At 44.7% G+C, this 19,532-nt stretch overlaps 1 protein-coding gene across 2 annotated transcripts in view; it reads left to right on the plus strand.

Annotated features, from left to right (window-relative positions):
• The window catches only part of cadm2b (cell adhesion molecule 2b), a 447,462-nt gene that overhangs the window by 362,295 nt on the left and 65,635 nt on the right, over positions 1 to 19,532 (plus strand). For both annotated transcript variants that reach the window (XM_045704111.1, XM_045704112.1), the window contains 2 exons: positions 11,389 to 11,541; positions 11,964 to 12,101. In XM_045704111.1, the coding sequence (XP_045560067.1) occupies positions 11,389 to 11,541; positions 11,964 to 12,101 (291 nt within the window). The remainder of the gene's footprint in view (positions 1 to 11,388; positions 11,542 to 11,963; positions 12,102 to 19,532) is intronic.

Raw genomic sequence — 19,532 nt, forward strand, 5'->3', positions numbered from 1 at the left:
ACTTTACAATTATTTAATAAGTAGACAATACAGATAATTAAAATACCTGACAGGAAACACATTTAACATTCAGTTGATGCTTTCTATTTCCTGTCCAGTCATATGGTCTATCACATTAGATGTTCATTCTATTTCCTGTCCAGTCATATGGTCTATCTCATTAGATGTTCTTTCTATTTCCTGTCCAGTCATATGGTCTATCACATTAGATGTTCTTTCTATTTCCTGTCCAGTCATATGGTCTATTACATTAGATGTTCTTTCTATTTCCTGTCCAGTCATATGGTCTATCACATTAGATGTTCTTTCTATTTCCTGTCCAGTCATATGGTCTATCACATTAGATGTTCTTTCTATTTCCTGTCCAGTCATATGGTCTATCACATTAGATGTTCTTTCTATTTCCTGTCCAGTCATATGGTCTATCACATTAGATGTTCTTTCTATTTCCTGTCCAGTCATATGGTCTATCACATTAGATGTTCTTTCTATTTCCTGTCCAGTCATATGGTCTATCACATTAGATGTTCTTTCTATTTCCTGTCCAGTCATATGGTCTATCACATTAGATGTTCTTTCTATTTCCTGTCCAGTCATATGGTCTATCTCATTAGATGTTCTTTCTATTTCCTGTCCAGTCATATGGTCTATCACATTAGATGTTCTTTCTATTTCCTGTCCAGTCATATGGTCTATCACATTAGATGTTCTTTCTATTTCCTGTCCAGTCATATGGTCTATCACAGAAGAATTATTATTTATTTATTTTTCTTGAAAGTGGATTTACTTTTAGCCTGAGAAATATGGATTGGTAAAGAGTTCCATTCAGCTATGGCTCTATATAAAACTGTATATTTAAGCCGATTTGTCCTTGCCTTGGGTTGTCTTAGCTGCCCTGAATTTGCCTGTCTGGTTTGGTGGTTATGCGTGTATTTACTAAACTGCCCTCAGGCACGTCAGAATTATTTCTCTCCCGAGGCTAAGGGGGGGGGGCTTGACCAATGTGTGGGGCGGCTAAGAAAATAGTTGCTTTTCATGACTTCAGAGTTATAAAGAAGTTTTCATTTTTTCAAAAGAAGCAAATATGGCACACAGCACATTCAATATAAATGTAGTTTTTAAATTGAATTTGGTCAAAGAATATTCAACAAAATATGCTATAGTCCTAATACAAGTGACCACAAGGCTATGACAAAAACGTCTTTCACGTTGCAAAGGTGAAAGACTTCAGCACCGGACAGCGCTCATGCACTGAAGTCTTTCAGCAATAATAACAACAATACATTCAACAAGTCAACAACAACAAGAAGTGCATTTATTCCACATGCATAATCAGGCAACTGTACATTGGTAATAATGTTTTCAGATGAAATGTCTATCACAACGTCAGAAATGAAATGAATAATATCCAAAGTGTATCCACGACAACGAGAAGTATAATGCATGTAGCCTGTCCACTGTGCAACACACACATGGTGTGTTTCCATCATCACAACCTTAGTGATTATCCTTTTATTGACAAACCAAAAATAACTTGTAGGCCGACGATATACACGCGTCCTGCTGTGCGTTGGTTATAATGTTACTGGAATAAATGTCTATCATAACGGTCGGAAACAAAAGGAATAATATCCGTGGTGAAGCCGCAACGAGAAGTGAATTTACCCTGTGCCTGTCCACTGTGCAACACATGGTGTTAAAACGAGCTGGTTATCATCACAATCTTAGCGGTTCTATTTCTATTGCAAAAATACTTGTAGGCCGACTGGCTGACAATATGCATGCGTCTTCTTGTTCTATCCAAATCCAGATCAGAGCGATTTAAACAATGTTCCCATCACCGGACAGGCGCGATCAATCAGTAAATAAAAGGCATTTCAGTTATTCACCAAGTGTTATTTTTGTAGAAGGACGATGCGTCTGTTGTTGTGGTTCATTGCAAATGAGTCTATAATCTTATAGGCATTCAGGGCCTTGGTTCTTTCTGTTTGTATGGACATTCAGGGCCTTGGTTCTTTCTGTTTGTATGGACATTCAGGGCCTTGGTTATTTCTGTTTGTATGGACATTCAGGGCCTTGGTTCTTTCTGTTTGTATGGACATTCAGGGCCTTGGTTCTTTCTGTTTGTATGGACATTCAGGGCCTTGGTTCTTTCTGTTTGTATGGACATTCAGGGCCTTGGTTATTTCTGTTTGTATGGACATTCAGGGCCTTGGTTCTTTCTGTTTGTATGGACATTCAGGGCCTTGGTTCTTTCTGTTTGTATGGACATTCAGGGCCTTGGTTATTTCTGTTTGTATGGACATTCAGGGCCTTGGTTCTTTCTGTTTGTATGGACATTCAGGGCCTTGGTTCTTTCTGTTTGTATGGACATTCAGGGCCTTGGTTCTTTCTGTTTGTATGGACATTCAGGGCCTTGGTTCTTTCTGTGTGTATGGACATTCAGGGCCTTGATTCTTTCTGTTTGTATGGACATTCAGGGCCTTGGTTCTTTCTGTTTGTATGGACATTCAGGGCCTTGGTTCTTTCTGTTTGTATGGACATTCAGGGCCTTGGTTCTTTCTGTTTGTATGGACATTCAGGGCCTTGGTTCTTTCTGTTTGTATGGACATTCAGGGCCTTGGTTATTTCTGTTTGTATGGACATTCAGGGCCTTGGTTCTTTCTGTTTGTATGGACATTCAGGGCCTTGGTTCTTTCTGTTTGTATGGACATTCAGGGCCTTGGTTCTTTCTGTTTGTATGGACATTCAGGGCCTTGGTTCTTTCTGTTTGTATGGACATTCAGGGCCTTGGTTCTTTCTGCGTGTGTGGACAGGCAGGCAAGGTTGCTGAGTCGAGGGTTTGCCCAATTTTTTCATTCTGTATATCATGGCGCGTGTACTTAGCATCTCTCGTATTATCTGAGATTTTCTGTGCAACTGTTTTGTCGAATTTGCCTAATGACCTGGTTGACAGCCATGTCGTTTTCTATGTCTCCTCTCTGTGAAAGTCCCTGGTATGCAGTGTAACCCAATGACTCCACGACTGATCTCATACACTCTCTGTTCTCTCTGACTTTTTTCAAATGTCCATCACTCAGAGCATTGCATATCGTTGAGCTAGACTCTTTCTGAATAGTCCACTCATTCCACGCTGTCGTCGCATATTTATGCTCCACACTAGCATTGTGTTTCTTTGAAAAAGAATATTTCTGCCATTTTTTAATCCTCATACCATCTACGATTGAAGCAGCGATACTGCTGTCCAACTTTTGTGGCTGGATAACGCCGAAGAAGAGAGCGCCTTGGTTCTTTAACAGGTGACTGGCTTAAATTACAGGGAGCTGTGGCTGTGCTAACAGCGGTGGCTGTGCTAACAGTGGCTGTGCTAACAGTGCAGCTAACAGTGGCTGTGCTAACAGCGGTGGCTGTGCTAACGGTGGCTGTGCTAACAGGGCAGCTAACGGTGGCTGTGCTAACAGCGGTGGCTGTGCTAACAGCGTTGGCTGTGCTAACAGCGTTGGCTGTGCTAACAGCGTTGGCTGTGCTAACAGCGTTGGCTGTGCTAACAGCGTTGGCTGTGCTAACAGTGTTGGCTGTGCTAACAGTGTTGGCTGTGCTAACAGCGGTGGCTGTGCTAACAGTGGCTGTGCTAACAGCGGTGGCTGTGCTAACAGTGGCTGTGCTAACAGGTCAGCTAACGGTGGCTGTGCTAACAGCGGTGGCTGTGCTAACAGTGGCTGTGCTAACAGTGCAGCTAACGGTGGCTGTGCTAACAGTGGTGGCTGTGCTAACAGTGGTGGCTGTGCTAACAGTGTTGGCTGTGCTAACGGTGGCTGTGCTAACAGTGGCTGTGCTAACAGTGCAGCTAACGGTGGCTGTGCTAACAGTGGTGGCTGTGCTAACAGTGTTGGCTGTGCTAACGGTGGCTGTGCTAACAGTGGCTGTGCTAACAGTGGCTATGACAGGACCAGGGATTGACCATATAACTGGACAGTACTCTAAGTGTGAAAGGACCAGGGATTGAATCACCTGATTCAGTGTGCTAGATGTTACATACTCTGAACATTTTCTTGTAACAGTAATTCCCTTACCCATCTTAATAATAACAATATGATCTATGTGTTCTGACCGTGATAAAGCTGCTTCCAACATGATGCCTAGTAGATATGTTTTTTTTTCACTTGCTCTACATGTATTCTATTCATCGACACATTCAATTGGGGATCATCAGCAAGCATATATCTTCAACCAAATACAATACATTTAGTTTTGGAAATGTTCAACACCAATTTGTTCATATCAACCCACTCAGACACCATTCTTAGTTCACTGCTCAGTACATCTGTTAGCTCATTACATTGTGATGCTGCGCTATACATTGTAGAGTCATCAGCATACATGACCGCTCTTGCTTTGTTCATTACTGAAGGTAAATCATTAGTAAAGATAGAGTAGAGAAGTGGGCCTAGGCAGCTTCCTTGAGGAACACCACAGTGTATATCTTTACTGTTTGAAAAGCTACCATTAAAGAAAAAATGTAGATAGCTTTCTATCCAGCATAGAGCTGCAGAATTATTTTTTATTTTTATTTTACCATTATTTTACCATTATTTTACCAGGTAAGTTGACTGAGAACACGTTCCCATTTACAGCAACGACCTGGGGAATAGTTACAGGGGAGAGGAGGGGGGATGAATGAGCCAATGGGGATGATTAGGGGATGATTAGGTGACCGTGATGGTATGAGGGACAGCTTGGGAATTTAGCCAGGACACCGGGGTTAACACCCCTACTCTTACGATAAGTGCCATGGGATCTTTAATGACCTCGTTAACATTTGAGTTTACCCGGATGGAAAAATCTCCTCGGTTGTCAATCCAGGTAATCAGCCTTCCCAGACATGTTCTGGAGACCCTCCCTGACTGTGGTGATTTCATTCCGCGTAGAGGAACAGTTTATGGAAAGTGTTTCCTGTGTGGTCTTCAATACATCCACATCCTTCTGGCTTGTTTTAATGTCTTTTACATCTTTATTCAAGTCGTCCAGCCGTTTGTTGGTAGACTTCCTGCTGAAGTATAATTTCCGTAATAGAAACCTTTTCTACTTCTCCAAGAGTTCACGTACCTACCCAGCAGAGATGTGATCCTCCTCTTTTTTTCGGAGGCATGATAGTACTAATAGTAGGACAATGAGAGACGCCGGCAGTATAAAACTCTGGAAATCGGTAGTCCTAAACCCCGGGGACAAATAGAAGTAAGGCCCTAGCCACAAGGTCTAACCGGTTAGCGTGCTTGGTATCCAGCGATAGTAGACCAGGTTGTCTAGCTTGATAGCTAGCAGCTAGGCTAGCTGCTTCGCCGATGTAGTACACCTTGTTTGAGCAAAGGATCCTGGGACATATATCAGTGGGCCCAGTGTTAACGGCTAACTGCGTCGCAGGATCCAGATATGAATAGGAAAACTATTATAAATTGTATTAGTTAACTAGGTAGTTTGTTGTTAAAGTAAAACAAACCCGAGTCTCTAGTCTTGAACTGTGCTTGTTGATGCTCACTTTTCTGATGTCAACGTTGCGAGGGACTGACATGTTCTGTAGTTGCGAGCGGCTAAGGGTCCGTCAGGGAAACAAGGCAAACATGATTCTGCATCACAGGCCACAGTGGTGAGAGGATGTGGTGAAAGGATTCTGGGTCCTGGGGGAGACAGGGTGTCAGAGTAACTGATCTAAACCAACCTTGGTGAGGCCCCATCAGACAAGGTCAGGGTGCAGATTTATGCAGTGCGCTAAGCAGAATGAACAAACACTGGAGCTATCTACGGCTGAGGGGGGGGAAATGGACCTTTACATCACATTGATTTCCTAAAGCACCGAGAAAAGAGCTTTGTCAGCCGCTCGAATTTGGGGGTGATTGTGACGGATCTGTTCAGCATACTGGGCACCTGGCAGGGGTGGGGTTGGGTTCGATGCTGGGATGAGAGAGGGAGGACGGAGGGAGGAGGAGGGAGGAAGAACAGAGGGGGAGGGAGGGAGGAAGAGGAAGGAAGAGGGAGCCCTCCCTGGCCCTGTGTAGAGTGAGTAGGAGGGAGGGAGGGAGGGAGGGAGGGAGGGAGGGAGGGAGGGAGGGAGGGAGGGAGGGAGGGAGGGAGGGAGGAGGGAGGGGAGGGAGGGAGGGAGGGAGGGAGCCTCACTGGCACTGTGTAGAGTGAGTAGGAGGAGATGGGAGGGAGGGAGGGAGGGAGGGAGAGAGGGAGTTTCCTGGCCCTGTGTAGAGTGAGTAGGAGGAGATGGGAGGGAGGGAGGGTGGGAGGAGGAGAGAGCCTCACTGGCCCTGTGTAGAGTGAGTCGGGGGAGATGGGAGGGAGAGAGGGAGTTTCCTGGCCCTGTGTAGAGTGAGTCGGGGGAGAGGGGAGAGAGACGGTCGGAGTCAGTCATAGATAAGGATTGTATTTGGGTTATTCAAACTTCAGCACATCAATCTGTCAATAGCCTCCCCCCTCTGCCTCCCCGCTGTGCCTCCCCGCTGTGCCTCCCCCTGTTTCTCCCTTCTTCCTTCCTTCCTCCCCCATCATCTCTCTCTGTGTGTCAGGGAGACAGAAGGAGACTACTCATCTCTCTGTGTGTGTTAGGGAGACAGAAGGAGACTACTCATCTCTCTCTGTGTGTCAGGGAGACAGAAGGAGACTACTCATCTCTCTCTGTGTGTGTCAGGGAGACAGAAGGAGACTACTCATCTCTCTCTGTGTGTCAGGGAGACAGAAGGAGACTACTCATCTCTCTCTCTGTGTGTCAGGGAGACAGAAGGAGACTACTCATCTCTCTCTGTGTGTCAGGGAGACAGAAGGAGACTACTCATCTCTCTCTGTGTGTCAGGGAGACAGAAGGAGACTACTCATCTCTCTCTGTGTGTAAGGGAGACAGAAGGAGACTACTCATCTCTCTCTGTGTGTGTCAGGGAGACAGAAGGAGACTACTCATCTCTCTGTGTGTGTTAGGGAGACAGAAGGAGACTACTCATCTCTCTCTGTGTGTCAGGGAGACAGAAGGAGACTACTCATCTCTCTCTGTGTGTGTCAGGGAGACAGAAGGAGACTACTCATCTCTCTCTGTGTGTCAGGGAGACAGAAGGAGACTACTCATCTCTCTCTGTGTGTCAGGGAGACAGAAGGAGACTACTCATCTCTCTCTGTGTCAGGGAGACAGAAGGAGACTACTCATCTCTCTCTGTGTGTCAGGGAGACAGAAGGAGACTACTCATCTCTCTCTGTGTGTGTCAGGGAGACAGAAGGAGACTACTCATCTCTCTCTGTGTGTGTCAGGGAGACAGAAGGAGACTACTCATCTCTCTCTGTGTGTGTCAGGGAGACAGAAGGAGACTCATCTCTCTCTGTGTGTGTCAGGGAGACAGAAGGAGATGAGCCAGAGGAAGTGTGTCATCTTGTGTCATCTTGTCCAACTCTGATATCCTCCAATACTATTTCTCTGCTCTGTATCTCAGAGGCCCTGAACAGTGTTATCTTATACCCCAGAACCTCTCTCATCTCATATGTATCCCTACACCAAGACCAAGACCCCAGCACCTCTCTTCTCTCCTATGTATCCCTCCACCAAAGACGGGCTGTTCTCAGATGCCTCTGGGCACATACACACACACACACATACATAGGAAGCTCTGCTACAAAGACAAATCCAGGATGCTTTGTTTCCTAGGATGCATTTCACCATGATGTTTGTTTTAAACCTCAAAGACTGGCAGATTAAAGATGTAGTTGTTTTCTTCTTCTCTCTGGCTGATTAAAGATGTAGTTGTTTTCTTCTTCTCTCTGGCTGATTAAAGCTGTAGTTGTTTTCTTCTTCTCTCTGGCTGATTAAAGCTGTAATTGTTTTCTTCTTCTCTCTGGCTGATTAAAGATGTAGTTGTTTTCTTCTTCTCTCTGGCTGATTAAAGATGTAGTTGTTTTCTTCTTCTCTCTGGCTGATTAAAGATGTAGTTGTTTTCTTCTTCTCTCTGGCTGATTAAAGCTGTAGTTGTTTTCTTCTTCTCTCTGGCTGATTAAAGCTGTAGTTGTTTTCTTCTTCTCTCTGGCTGATTAAAGCTGTAATTGTTTTCTTCTTCTCTCTGGCTGATTAAAGATGTAGTTGTTTTCTTCTTCTCTCTGGCTGATTAAAGATGTAGTTGTTTTCTTCTTCTCTCTGGCTGATTAAAGATGTAGTTGTTTTCTTCTTCTCTCTGGCTGATTAAAGATGTAGTTGTTTTCTTCTTCTCTCTGGCTGATTAAAGCTGTAGTTGTTTTCTTCTTCTCTCTGGCTGATTAAAGCTGTAGTTGTTTTCTTCTTCTCTCTGGCTGATTAAAGATGTAGTTGTTTTCTTCTTCTCTCTGGCTGATTAAAGCTGTAGGTGTTTTCTTCTTCTCTCTGGCTGTTAAGCTGTAACACAGGAGGTTGGTGGCACCTTAATTGGGGAGGACGGGCTCATGGTAAATGCCTGGAGTGGAATCAGTGGAACTGTATCCAATTCATCTAAACACATGATTTCCAAGTGTTTGACGCCATTCCATTTGCTCCGATCCAAACATTATTATGTGCCTCCTTCCCCTCAGCGGCCTCACATGCCCTACAATTAGCCTTGGTCTGCCTCTGTGTTCAAATTAATAATGATTGTGAGTAACTGGGAGACGACAAAGTGTTGTTAACGAGGAACTTGTAATCGCTTTCTTAGATGTTCAGTGTTATTCTAGCAGTATTTTCAATTAAGCAACTGAAACAACCTGTGTCCGATATGAATAATGGTGAATCATTAGGACCTTTAATGTCTTCATAACCACCTCATTTGTCCTGTGTGATTAAAAGATCATGATTGTCAAACGATCAAACTAACGATACAAAGCAATTACTTCAACTGCTACCAGAGGCTACAGTAGGACGCCCCCCCCCGCCACCCCTGGGTGCACATTTTGGTTTTTGGCCCTAGCACTACACAGCTGATTGAAATAATCAAAGCTTGATGATGAGTTGATCATTTTTAATCAACTGTGTCGTGAAATGGCAGCGTAGCCTAGTGGTTCGAGCATCGGACTAGTAACCGAAAGTGTTGCAAGATCAAATCCCTGAGCTGACAAGGTAAAAATCTATTGTTCTGCCCCCTGAACAAGGCATTTAACCCACTGTTCCTAGGCCGTCATTGTAAATAAAAAAAAATGTTCTTAACTGACTAAAGTAGTTAAATAAAGATTTAAAAAAAATTCAAACTTGCACCCAGGAGAGGCCCAGGACTGAGTTTGGGAAACCTGGGGTTAGATGCCCACCATATAGCCTTGGTTCTCCACTGTAAAGGTCATCTAGACAGAATAGATGACCAACAAATTAGGCTCATTTGGTGAATTTGACTTTGACCAATAAAGTCTCAACTTTAACTGGTGAAAAAAAAGTAACGATGAAGAAAGTTATTCAGTATATTTAATGCATAAATGCAAAGATATACAGTAATACCAAATGCACTACAGAATTAATTAACTTAATATGCAAGTCAGTGGTGTATCTGAATATCTTATCCATGTCAAGTAAAAAAACATCAAATTTCGGGTTTGATGTGATTTTTCAATTATGTGGCTATAGAGAGAGTAGCGAGACAATTTGTCTTGTTGTTCACTGAGGTGTGACTGGTCTGTGGTGATACCTTCACTGAGGTGTGACTGGTCTGTGGTGATACCTTCACTGAGGTGTGACTGGTCTGTGGTGATACCTTCACTGAGGTGTGACTGGTCTGTGGTGATACCTTCACTGAGGTGTGACTGGTCTGTGGTGATACCTTCACTGAGGTGTGACTGGTCTGTGGTGATACCTTCACTGAGGTGTGACTGGTCTGTGGACGATACCTTCACTGAGGTGTGACTGGTCTGTGGTGATACCTTCACTGAGGTGTGACTGGTCTGTGGTGATACCTTCACTGAGGTGTGACTGGTCTGTGGTGATACCTTCACTGAGGTGTGACTGGTCTGTGGTGATACCTTCACTGAGGTGTGACTGGTCTGTGGTGATACCTTCACTGAGGTGTGACTGGTCTGTGGTGATACCTTCACTGAGGTGTGACTGGTCTGTGGTGATACCTTCACTGAGGTGTGACTGGTCTGTGGTGATACCTTCACTGAGGTGTGACTGGTCTGTGGTGATACCTTCACTGAGGTGTGACTGGTCTGTGGTGATACCTTCACTGAGGTGTGACTGGTCTGTGGGCGATACCTTCACTGAGGTGTGACTGGTCTGTGGTGATACCTTCACTGAGGTGTGACTGGTCTGTGGTGATACCTTCACTGAGGTGTGACTGGTCTGTGGTGATACCTTCACTGAGGTGTGACTGGTCTGTGGTGATACCTTCACTGAGGTGTGACTGGTCTGTGGTGATACCTTCACTGAGGTGTGACTGGTCTGTGGTGATACCTTCACTGAGGTGTGACTGGTCTGTGGTGATACATTCACTGAGGTGTGACTGGTCTGTGGTGATACCTTCACTGAGGTGTGACTGCTCTGTGGTGATACCTTCACTGAGGTGTGACTGGTCTCTTTTGAAGCTGATGTAGCTGATGTAGCATCATGCTGCTAACAGAAAGGTCATCTCAAACCTGTCATCGCTCGCACAGCATTTCAGACACATGGACGCACACACTCACAACACACACACACACACACACACACACACACACACACACACACACACACACACACACACACACACACACACACACACACACACACACACACACACACACACACACACACACACACACACACACACACACACACACACACACACACACACACACATACACACACACCTTTCTCAGGTAGGTCATCTGACACAGCAGAGCACAACCAGTGTTTCCCACTCAGCAGTAGTACCTGCTGTTACAGCCAGCCAGCCACAGGAGAGCACAGGGAGAGGCCTCTTCATTTAATAAATTATACATTCTTAATCCTGCCTCGCCAAGGCACAGTCGTCCCTCTTTTCAGACACATCCCGTCTGTAGCCCTACCTCTATACACTTCTTTCTAACCCTGTCTACAGACACTCCCGTCTAGCCATACACACAGACACTCCCATCTAACATATGGCTATGTTTCAAACGGCACCCTATTCCCAATATAGTGCACTACTTTTGACCAGGGTCCATGGACCTCTAGCTACAGAGTAGAGACAAACTCCTCTCATTTGAAGGAATGTGAACTATATTGGATCCTATTCATGTGTGTCTGATGGTTCTTCCTGTGTGTCCCCCAGCTCTGTGTGTCTGATGGTTCTTCCTGTGTGTCCCCCAGCTCTGTGTGTCTGATGGTTCTTCCTGTGTGTCCCCCAGCTCTGTGTGTGTGTGTGTGTGTGTGTGTTTACTATGTGTTCACTGTGTGTTCCCCAGCGCTGAGGGACAACCGGATCGAGCTGGTTCGGGCATCGTGGGCGGAGCTTACCATCAGCATCAGTGACATCAGCCTATCAGACGAGGGCCAGTACACATGCTCCCTGTTCACCATGCCTGTCAAGACCACCAAGGCCTTCCTCACCGTACTGGGTGAGTGTGCGTGCGCGTGCGTGCGCGTGCGTGCGCGTGCGTGCGCGTGCGCGCGTGCGCGTGAGTGACTTAATGTAGGGATTTGGGTTCCGTTTGGATCTCTACACACCTTAGGACTGACAATTACACAGTGATAATGCTCCTAACTCAGACAGCAGTCGTAGTTTAATTGGTTGGACTGTTAAATGATCCCTTAAAGGTTGATGGAAGCATATTGATTTTTTTTAGGCAAGAAGGCATCTCACTACACATCAAGAATGAATGTCGATTGAGGTTATTAGAAGGACAGTATTTGTAATGACATGATAGGGTTTTCTATGGCTAACCTAACGTGTTGTTATGATAATGCATTTCTTGTTGACTGGGTGTTTTTGTTGTTGTTGATGATTTCGGTGTTGTTATGAATTGTTGTTGTCCTGCAGGAGTCCCAGAGCGACCAGAGATCACTGGGTTCACTAAGCCAGCCATGGAGGGAGATGAGATCACTCTGATCTGCACCACATCTGGCAGCAAGCCTGCAGCGCACATCCGCTGGTTCAGAAACGACAAGGAAGTAACAGGTATGGGCAGAATGTAACAACAAGGAAGTAACAGGTATGGGCAGAATGTAACAACAAGGAAGTAACAGGTATGGGCAGAATGTAACAACAAGGAAGTAACAGGTATGGGCAGAATGTAACAACAAGGAAGTAACAGGTATGGGCAGAATGTAACAACAAGGAAGTAACAGGTATGGTCAGAATGTAACAACAAGGAAGTAACAGGTATGGTCAGAATGTAACAACAAGGAAGTAACAGGTATGGTCAGAATGTAACAACAAGGAAGTAACAGGTATGGGCAGAATGTAACAACAAGGAAGTAACAGGTATGGGCAGAATGTAACAACAAGGGAGTAACAGATTTTGGGCAGAATGTAATAACACGGATGTACAGGGTACGGGAAAAATATAACAACAAGGAAGTAACAGATTTTGGGCAGAATGTAACAACAAGGAAGTAAGAGATTTTGGGCAGAATGTAACAACACGGATGTAAGAGATTTTGGGCAGAATGTAACAACAAGGAAGTAAGAGATTTTGGGCAGAATGTAATAACACGGATGTACAGGGTACGGGAAAAATATAACAACAAGGAATGTAGAAAAGCGGCACCCTGTGGTGATCTCCAATACAGGTGATGTTTTAGATTATAGGTTTAACTGTCCCAGCGTCCCGGTAAGAGGACGGAAACTACCAGTAGGAGACAGGTGTACAGAACACATCTTTATTGCCACACTCAAGACAGGCACACACACACAGCAAGCAGGAAGTAGACTGGGTGAAAATTATATTGGTTTCATGTAGTAAAAGCAGAGAAATACAAAAACATGTATTACACAGCATTAATAGCAGGCTAATGAGACTGTATAACAGCAGCATACCATATAATATAAACATTAGCAATGTATACAATAGTGGCAGGAAATTGCACATACCAGCTAACAGTAGTAAGCTAATATAGCACACAATGGTAGTAGCTAAAGAAATAGCTATGCTAATAGGCTGGCATGCTACATAGTAGTAATGGTGAGCTAGCATAGCATATAGAGTATACACAGGTTACAGTTAGTAGCTCACGTGGTACACAACAAATACAAAAGAAGCTGACATGCTAGCCTAAGAGGCCACAGGCTGTGGGTAATTGTATATACCGTACAATAGAGGCTAGCACGCTAGGCTAGTAGGCCAGGGCTAGTAGGCTCCAGGCTATAGGCCAGTATGGAGAGCTATTTAAACCCTATGTGCAGTACAGTTAGCAGCTACTGGGCTAATGGTTACCGGTATCATGCTAGGATGCTAAGATGTAAACATGAGGCCATTTTGGATGTAGCTAGGAATTGACCCGGACGTCATCGACCGGCCATTTCAGGTGTGTGTATAAACAATGTCGGACTGGCAACCATCTTGGTCCATTGTAGGTAATGGGAGAGATTTGTCCTCATGGCCTGAGAGCTAAGAGTACACATAACTCTGCCAAGAGGGCAAAACAACACAATGTTGTAAGGCTTGTACACTGGCGTGAAGTAACAACATACTAGCATGGAAAAATACATGTATAAACATGTAGTTACATTGTTTACGCCTATTACAAGTGTAAATGAAATATATATATCAACCCCAACAAAGTCCACTCACATCGTCATTCACACACTAACACACGGTTAGGAAGTCCAGGGTGGAGGCTGCACCGCCCGTAGAGGTGGTGCCGAGTTCTTGTCCTTCTAGGAAGGGTCTAGTGGTGAGTTGTGTTGAGGTGGTGCCGAGTTCTTGTCCTTGTAAGAAGGGTCTAGTGGTGAGTTGTGTTGAGGTGGTGCCGAGTTCTTGTCCTTGTAGGAAGGGTCTAGTGGTGAGTTGTGTTGAGGTGGTGCCGAGTTCTCTTCCTTGTAGGAAGGGTCTAGTGGTGAGTTGTGTTGAGATGGTGCCTAGTTCTTGTCCTTGTAGGAAGGGTCTAGTGGTGAGTTGTGTTGAGGTGGTGCCGAGTTCTCTTCCTTGTAGGAAGGGTCTAGTAGTGAGTTGTGTTGAGGTGGTGCCGAGTTCTCTTCCTTGTAGGAAGGGTCTAGTGTTGAGTTGCGTTGAGGTGGTGCCGAGTTCTCTTCCTTGTAGGAAGGTTCTAGTGTTGAGTTGTGTTGAGGTGGTGCCGAGTTCTGATCTGTTGTCTCTCTGCACCCCTATGTCCAACTAAAGAACTGCCAGGAATAGGGTTCTGTTACCCAACCTGATAGGGCCTGTGATTGGCTGACCAGGTAAGCTGACTGCATTCTCTGGCAACCTGGTACCTAACGCAGAGGTATGAAGTAACTTCTGCCACTGGAGAAATGTGCCTCGTTTCAGGAACTAGGCTCATGTCGCACGTCACTACTTCACGGGAGAGTCATTTGAATGTAAACATGCATTTTTCAATCAAAATGGCAGAAATGACTTCTGGAACGTGAACTTTCATGTGCCTTAATAATAAACTTGTATGCCACCTGTAACTACTTATACAAATGTTAAATTACGAGCCTAGGTGGTTTAGCCACGGAAAAAAACATGAACCTTCCCGCTAGCCGTAAGTTGAATGAGCTGGACATGCCAAGAGATGAGTTCGGATTGGTCTGTCATGTAACATGCTTCTGTCTATAACATGAACTGCTCAGTATGTGTAGTTAATGCGCTTCGAGTTTTGGTGCATGGCAGCACATTTGGAGTCTGTGTGGAGGAAGGAAAATGGCGTCCCCTTGAGAAGGCAAGAACAAGATGTATGTCAGGAGAAGTCAAGAGAAGTGCAGTATTATAATAAGGAATGGAGAGAAAAAGAGAGGCAGAGGAAGTCGAAGAGAGAGAGAGAGTGTGAGCTTGAATCGGTTAAAAAATGGCAGAAAAAAAGGGAGATGGTTTGTTAAAGAAGAATGGTAGAAGATGTGAGCTGTTCACCGGATCGAAGACAGGAAGAGAAATGTAAGTGAGTGAGGGTGAAGTATCGGAGACGGTAGGTGTGGTGAAGTTCTCGGATCCCAAGGCTTGCACGAGGGTCAGGATAAAGATGACTCTGTGACGGTAGGAGTGACATTTTTGGGAAAAGTGTACCCATTGCCTTTTGGCTGATCCATTTGTGGGTTCAGGGTGGGTGAAAACAGAGTCGGGTGCTGTGGAATCGGTGAGGGGAACCAGAAGTGGTCTGGTGGTAATTGTGTTTCTGCTGGTCAGAGGAAGCAGACGCTCCGTGTTAAACTAATGGGGGACAAGAGATGTGAATTGTTTCGCTCTCAAGAAAAGGGCGCCATTGAAAGGAGTGATTACTCGGGGTAGCGGCAAATGTGAAAGTTGACCAACTGAAGGGGAAGATTCCCGGTGTTTGTGATGCTCGTCGTTTGGTGCGACGCAGACAGGGTGTCGAGAGTGGTGAAACAGAAGAGTCGTTGTCTGTTCTTTTGAGTTTTGATGTTGAGTCTTTGCCCGACAAAGTGATGTTAGGATATATAAGTTATCCTGTATGAGCTTTTGTGCCAAATACATTAAGTTGTTACAGGTGTCAAACCTATGGGCATGTGGCAGCAGTGTGTCGGTGGGAGGTTCCTAGGTGTGAGAAGTGTGCAGAAGGGCATGAGACAAAGGAATGTGTAGCATTGGGGAAAGTAGTGGTATGTGTTATTTGTAAGGGGTACCCATGGGGGCTGGGGATCAGAAATGTCCCGTGTGAGAGAGAGGCAGGTTGAGGTTTCCAGGGTTAGAGTAGAGCAGAAGTTGTCGTATGCTGAGGTAGTGAAGAAAGTAGAGGAAGATGGGTCAAGTGAGAGGGATCCTGAGAGGAGTGGTGTGACTAGTAGATCTGTACCAGTACAGAGGGATAGGACAACAAGTCATATATACTTCAGTAAGATTGGATTTTTAGCATTTATAGCAATGGTTATCAACTGTACTGCAGGGATGGAATGTAAGTCGCAGAAAATTGAGGTTGTGGTGGCAGCCGCAGAGAGGTATTTGGGTGTACGAGACTTGACTTCAGAAGAGTTACAGGGTGTGTTGAGTGGTGGTGTCTCGTCCTTTCAGGCTGTTGGCCTGAGGTAGGACTAAATAGATTTAAATAATGGAGTAGGGTGGTGGGTATTTGTTGATTTTTTTAAATTATATATATTTTGTATTATTATTTTCAAGCATCATATAAGGGAGTTATACTCCAGTCTGGTAGGTAGCGGTAATGCAACATGTATTGTATGCCAACCCCTGTTAAACCTCATCGAAGAAGAAGTAGTAGGTAATGCTTTCAACCTCGGCTTTTTTGAAAGATATCATGAAGAACTGCAAAAGTGTTGTTACTGTACTGCTCTCCACTTTCTGGAGGACAATCGTGCCATGCTGACTCTCTCTGACTCTGAAAATGAATCAAACGATAAGGAAATCCCTGAAGTAGATACAAAAAAGAAATAATTGAACGGACAGTGTAGAGTCTTCTAAAATGGCAATCAACAGTGTTGTTGTCACAGAAGTTGACAGAGTTTTGAAATCAGTGGAATGCCCGGTGGAAGCAGACTATGATAGCTAAGGAGATAGAGACATTTTTGGGGGTTGATTGAAAATATGCGGAGGGAGTCGGAAAGAGAACACACAGAAGGCTGTTGTATAAAACACCTGTCTCTGGATTACATCTTCAAACTAAGGGCAACCATGGCATCCGTGACAGAGAGGGAGGAGCATCCATCCATGTATACGGGTAAGATAGTCTAGCTAGCTACATTTTCAGATATTATACATTTCTAATTTTGTCCGAAATTGGTTTTCATTCCAAGTTAAAGCGTACTGTTAGCTAGCTAACATTAGCTGGCTGGCTCGCTAGCTAATGTTACATGTATGATCTCTGTAGTAATATTATTTGTATCTCAGGAAGCTACTATATATGCATTGCTAGTTATAGCCTAATGTTAGCTAGCTAGGTAACATTGAACCTACTTAGTTAGCTTTAGCTACCAGCAGATTCATGCATGGTGGCTAGCTTTGACAATCAGTTTGTATTGCTAGTAGTATTGGTTGTGATGATTACCACATTCAAAACAACTGGGAACTCGGAAATCTCAGACTTCCAACTTCACAGTGTTCTAAACAACTGTGTTCAAAACAAGCTCTGACTGGGATTTTTTGGGAGGGGATGGTCATCCAACTCGGAATTCCAACATGGGAACTCTCTCTAGATGCCCAGACTTTCCAACCGAAAGATCACTGACGTCATGATTTGACCTCGTATTTCTCCAAGTTCTCAGTTGTCTTGAATGCGCCATTAGGTTTCATTGTTTAGCTAGGTAGCTACATGTCTTAACAAAAGACTTCGCCAGATGATTTACATGACCCATCAAGTTCGCCAGGTGTGTCTGGGGGTGATTACGGCTATCTATAGTATTTCATGAACGTGTGTACATGTCTAGACAATAGTGACCCATCTTAGCTAGATGTGGCTGGAGGTGGTTATAACATTTCTTTCACATGACCCATCAATTTAGAAGTGTGCCTGGGTACGAATAATCTAATAATTATAAAATATTTATAAAAACCTTACTCTGTTTAGCACATGGAATCACATATGAATCCTTAAACAGATGGGTGGGGCTAAGACTGAAGAGGGTGTGAACGATGCTGAATGGGTGTAAACAAAGAAGAGCTCTCCAGTACATGTACCAAAACATTCAAGGGCCATTTTCTCAAAAGTTGTCAACTTTCAAAGCAGAATTACTTTCCCATTGTTCCTCAACTGTAGTGTATGATATACCATGTTCTGTCTCTGAGTATCTACTTTTTATCCAATGTAAAAAGCACAATTTCAAATTTTTCTACAACACATAGGACCGAATCGAGCCGGTCGGTCACAAATAAGTCAGGCTGAGGTGGGGGATGGTAACCTCTGCTGCAGCTGAAAAGTCACACAGAGTTTGTCTCTATGTCCTATCCAGAGAGAGGGTTCAGTGAGAGTTTTGGGCAGTTTGTTACAAGGAAGTACACGGTAAGGGTAGAATGTAAAAAAGTGAACGATCCTCACGTGATGAGTAACTTTGCCTAAGATCTGAAGTTTAGACTTAATGACTAGACTTTCGCTCAAAGGGCAAACACAGCCTTGTGGCAGTCATTCACAGTCAATTAAAAATTATATAAACTCAGCAAAAAAAAGAAACGTACTCTCACTGTCAACTGCGTTTATTTTCAGCAAACTTAACATGTGTAAATGTTTGTATGAACATAACAAGAATAGAATACCGTGTCCCTGAACAAAGGGGGGGTCAAAATCAAAAGTAACAGTATCTGGTGTGGCCACCAGCTGCATTAAGTATTGTAGTGCATCTCCTCCTCATGGACTGCACCAGATTTGCTAGTTCTTGCTGTGAGATGTTACCCCACTCTTCCACCAAGGCACCTGCAAGTTCCCGGACATTTCTGGGGGGAATGGCCCTAGCCCTCACCCTCCAATCCAACACGTCCCAGACGTGCTCAATGGGATTGAGATCCGGGCTCTTCGCTGGCCATGGCAGAACACTGACATTCCTGTGTTGCAGGAAATCACACACAGAACGAGCAGTATGGCTGGTGGCTTTTTCATGCTGGAGGGTCATGTCAGGATGAGCCTGCAGGAAGGGTACCACATGAGGGAGGAGGATGTCTTCCCTGTAATGCACAGCGTTGAGATTGCCTGCAATGACAACAAGCTCAGTCCAATGATGCTGTGACACACCGCCCCAGACCATGACGGACCCTCCACCTCCAAATCGATCCCGCTCCAGAGTACAGGCCTCGGCGTAACGCTCATTCCTTCGACGATAAACGCGAATCCGACCATCACCCCTGGTGAGACAAAACCGCGACTCGTCAGTGAAGAGCACTTTTTGCCAGTCCTGTCTGGTCCAGCAACGGTGGGTTTGTGCTCATAGGCGATTTTGTTGCTGGTGATGTCTGGTGAGGACCTGCCTTACAACAGGCCTACAAGCCCTCAGTCCAGCCTCTCTCAGCCTATTGCGGACAGTCTGAGCACTGATGGAGGGATTGTGCGTTCATGGTGTAACTCGGGCAGATGTTGTTGCCATCCTGTACCTGTCCCGCAGGTGTGATGTTCGGATGCACCGATCCTGTGCAGGTGTTGTTACATGTGGTCTGCCACTGCGAGGACGATCAGCTGTCCGTCCTGTTTCCCTGTAGCGCTGTTTTAGGCATATCACAGTATGGACATTGCAATTTATTGCCCTGGCCACATCTGTAGTCCTCATGTCTCCTTGCAGCATGCCTAAGGCACGTTCACGCAGATGAGCAGGGACACTGGGCATCTTTCTTTTGGTTTTTCAGAGTCAGTAGAAAGGCCTCTTTAGTGTCCTAAGTTTTCATAACGTAAATAACTGTGACCTTAATTGCCTATCGTCTGTAAGCTGTTAGTGTCTTAACGACCGTTCCACAGGTGCATGTTCATTAATTGTTTATGGTTCATTGAACAAGCATGGGAA

This window comes from Salmo salar, chromosome ssa20 (assembly GCF_905237065.1).
Source record: "Salmo salar chromosome ssa20, Ssal_v3.1, whole genome shotgun sequence".
NCBI lineage: Eukaryota > Metazoa > Chordata > Actinopteri > Salmoniformes > Salmonidae > Salmo > Salmo salar.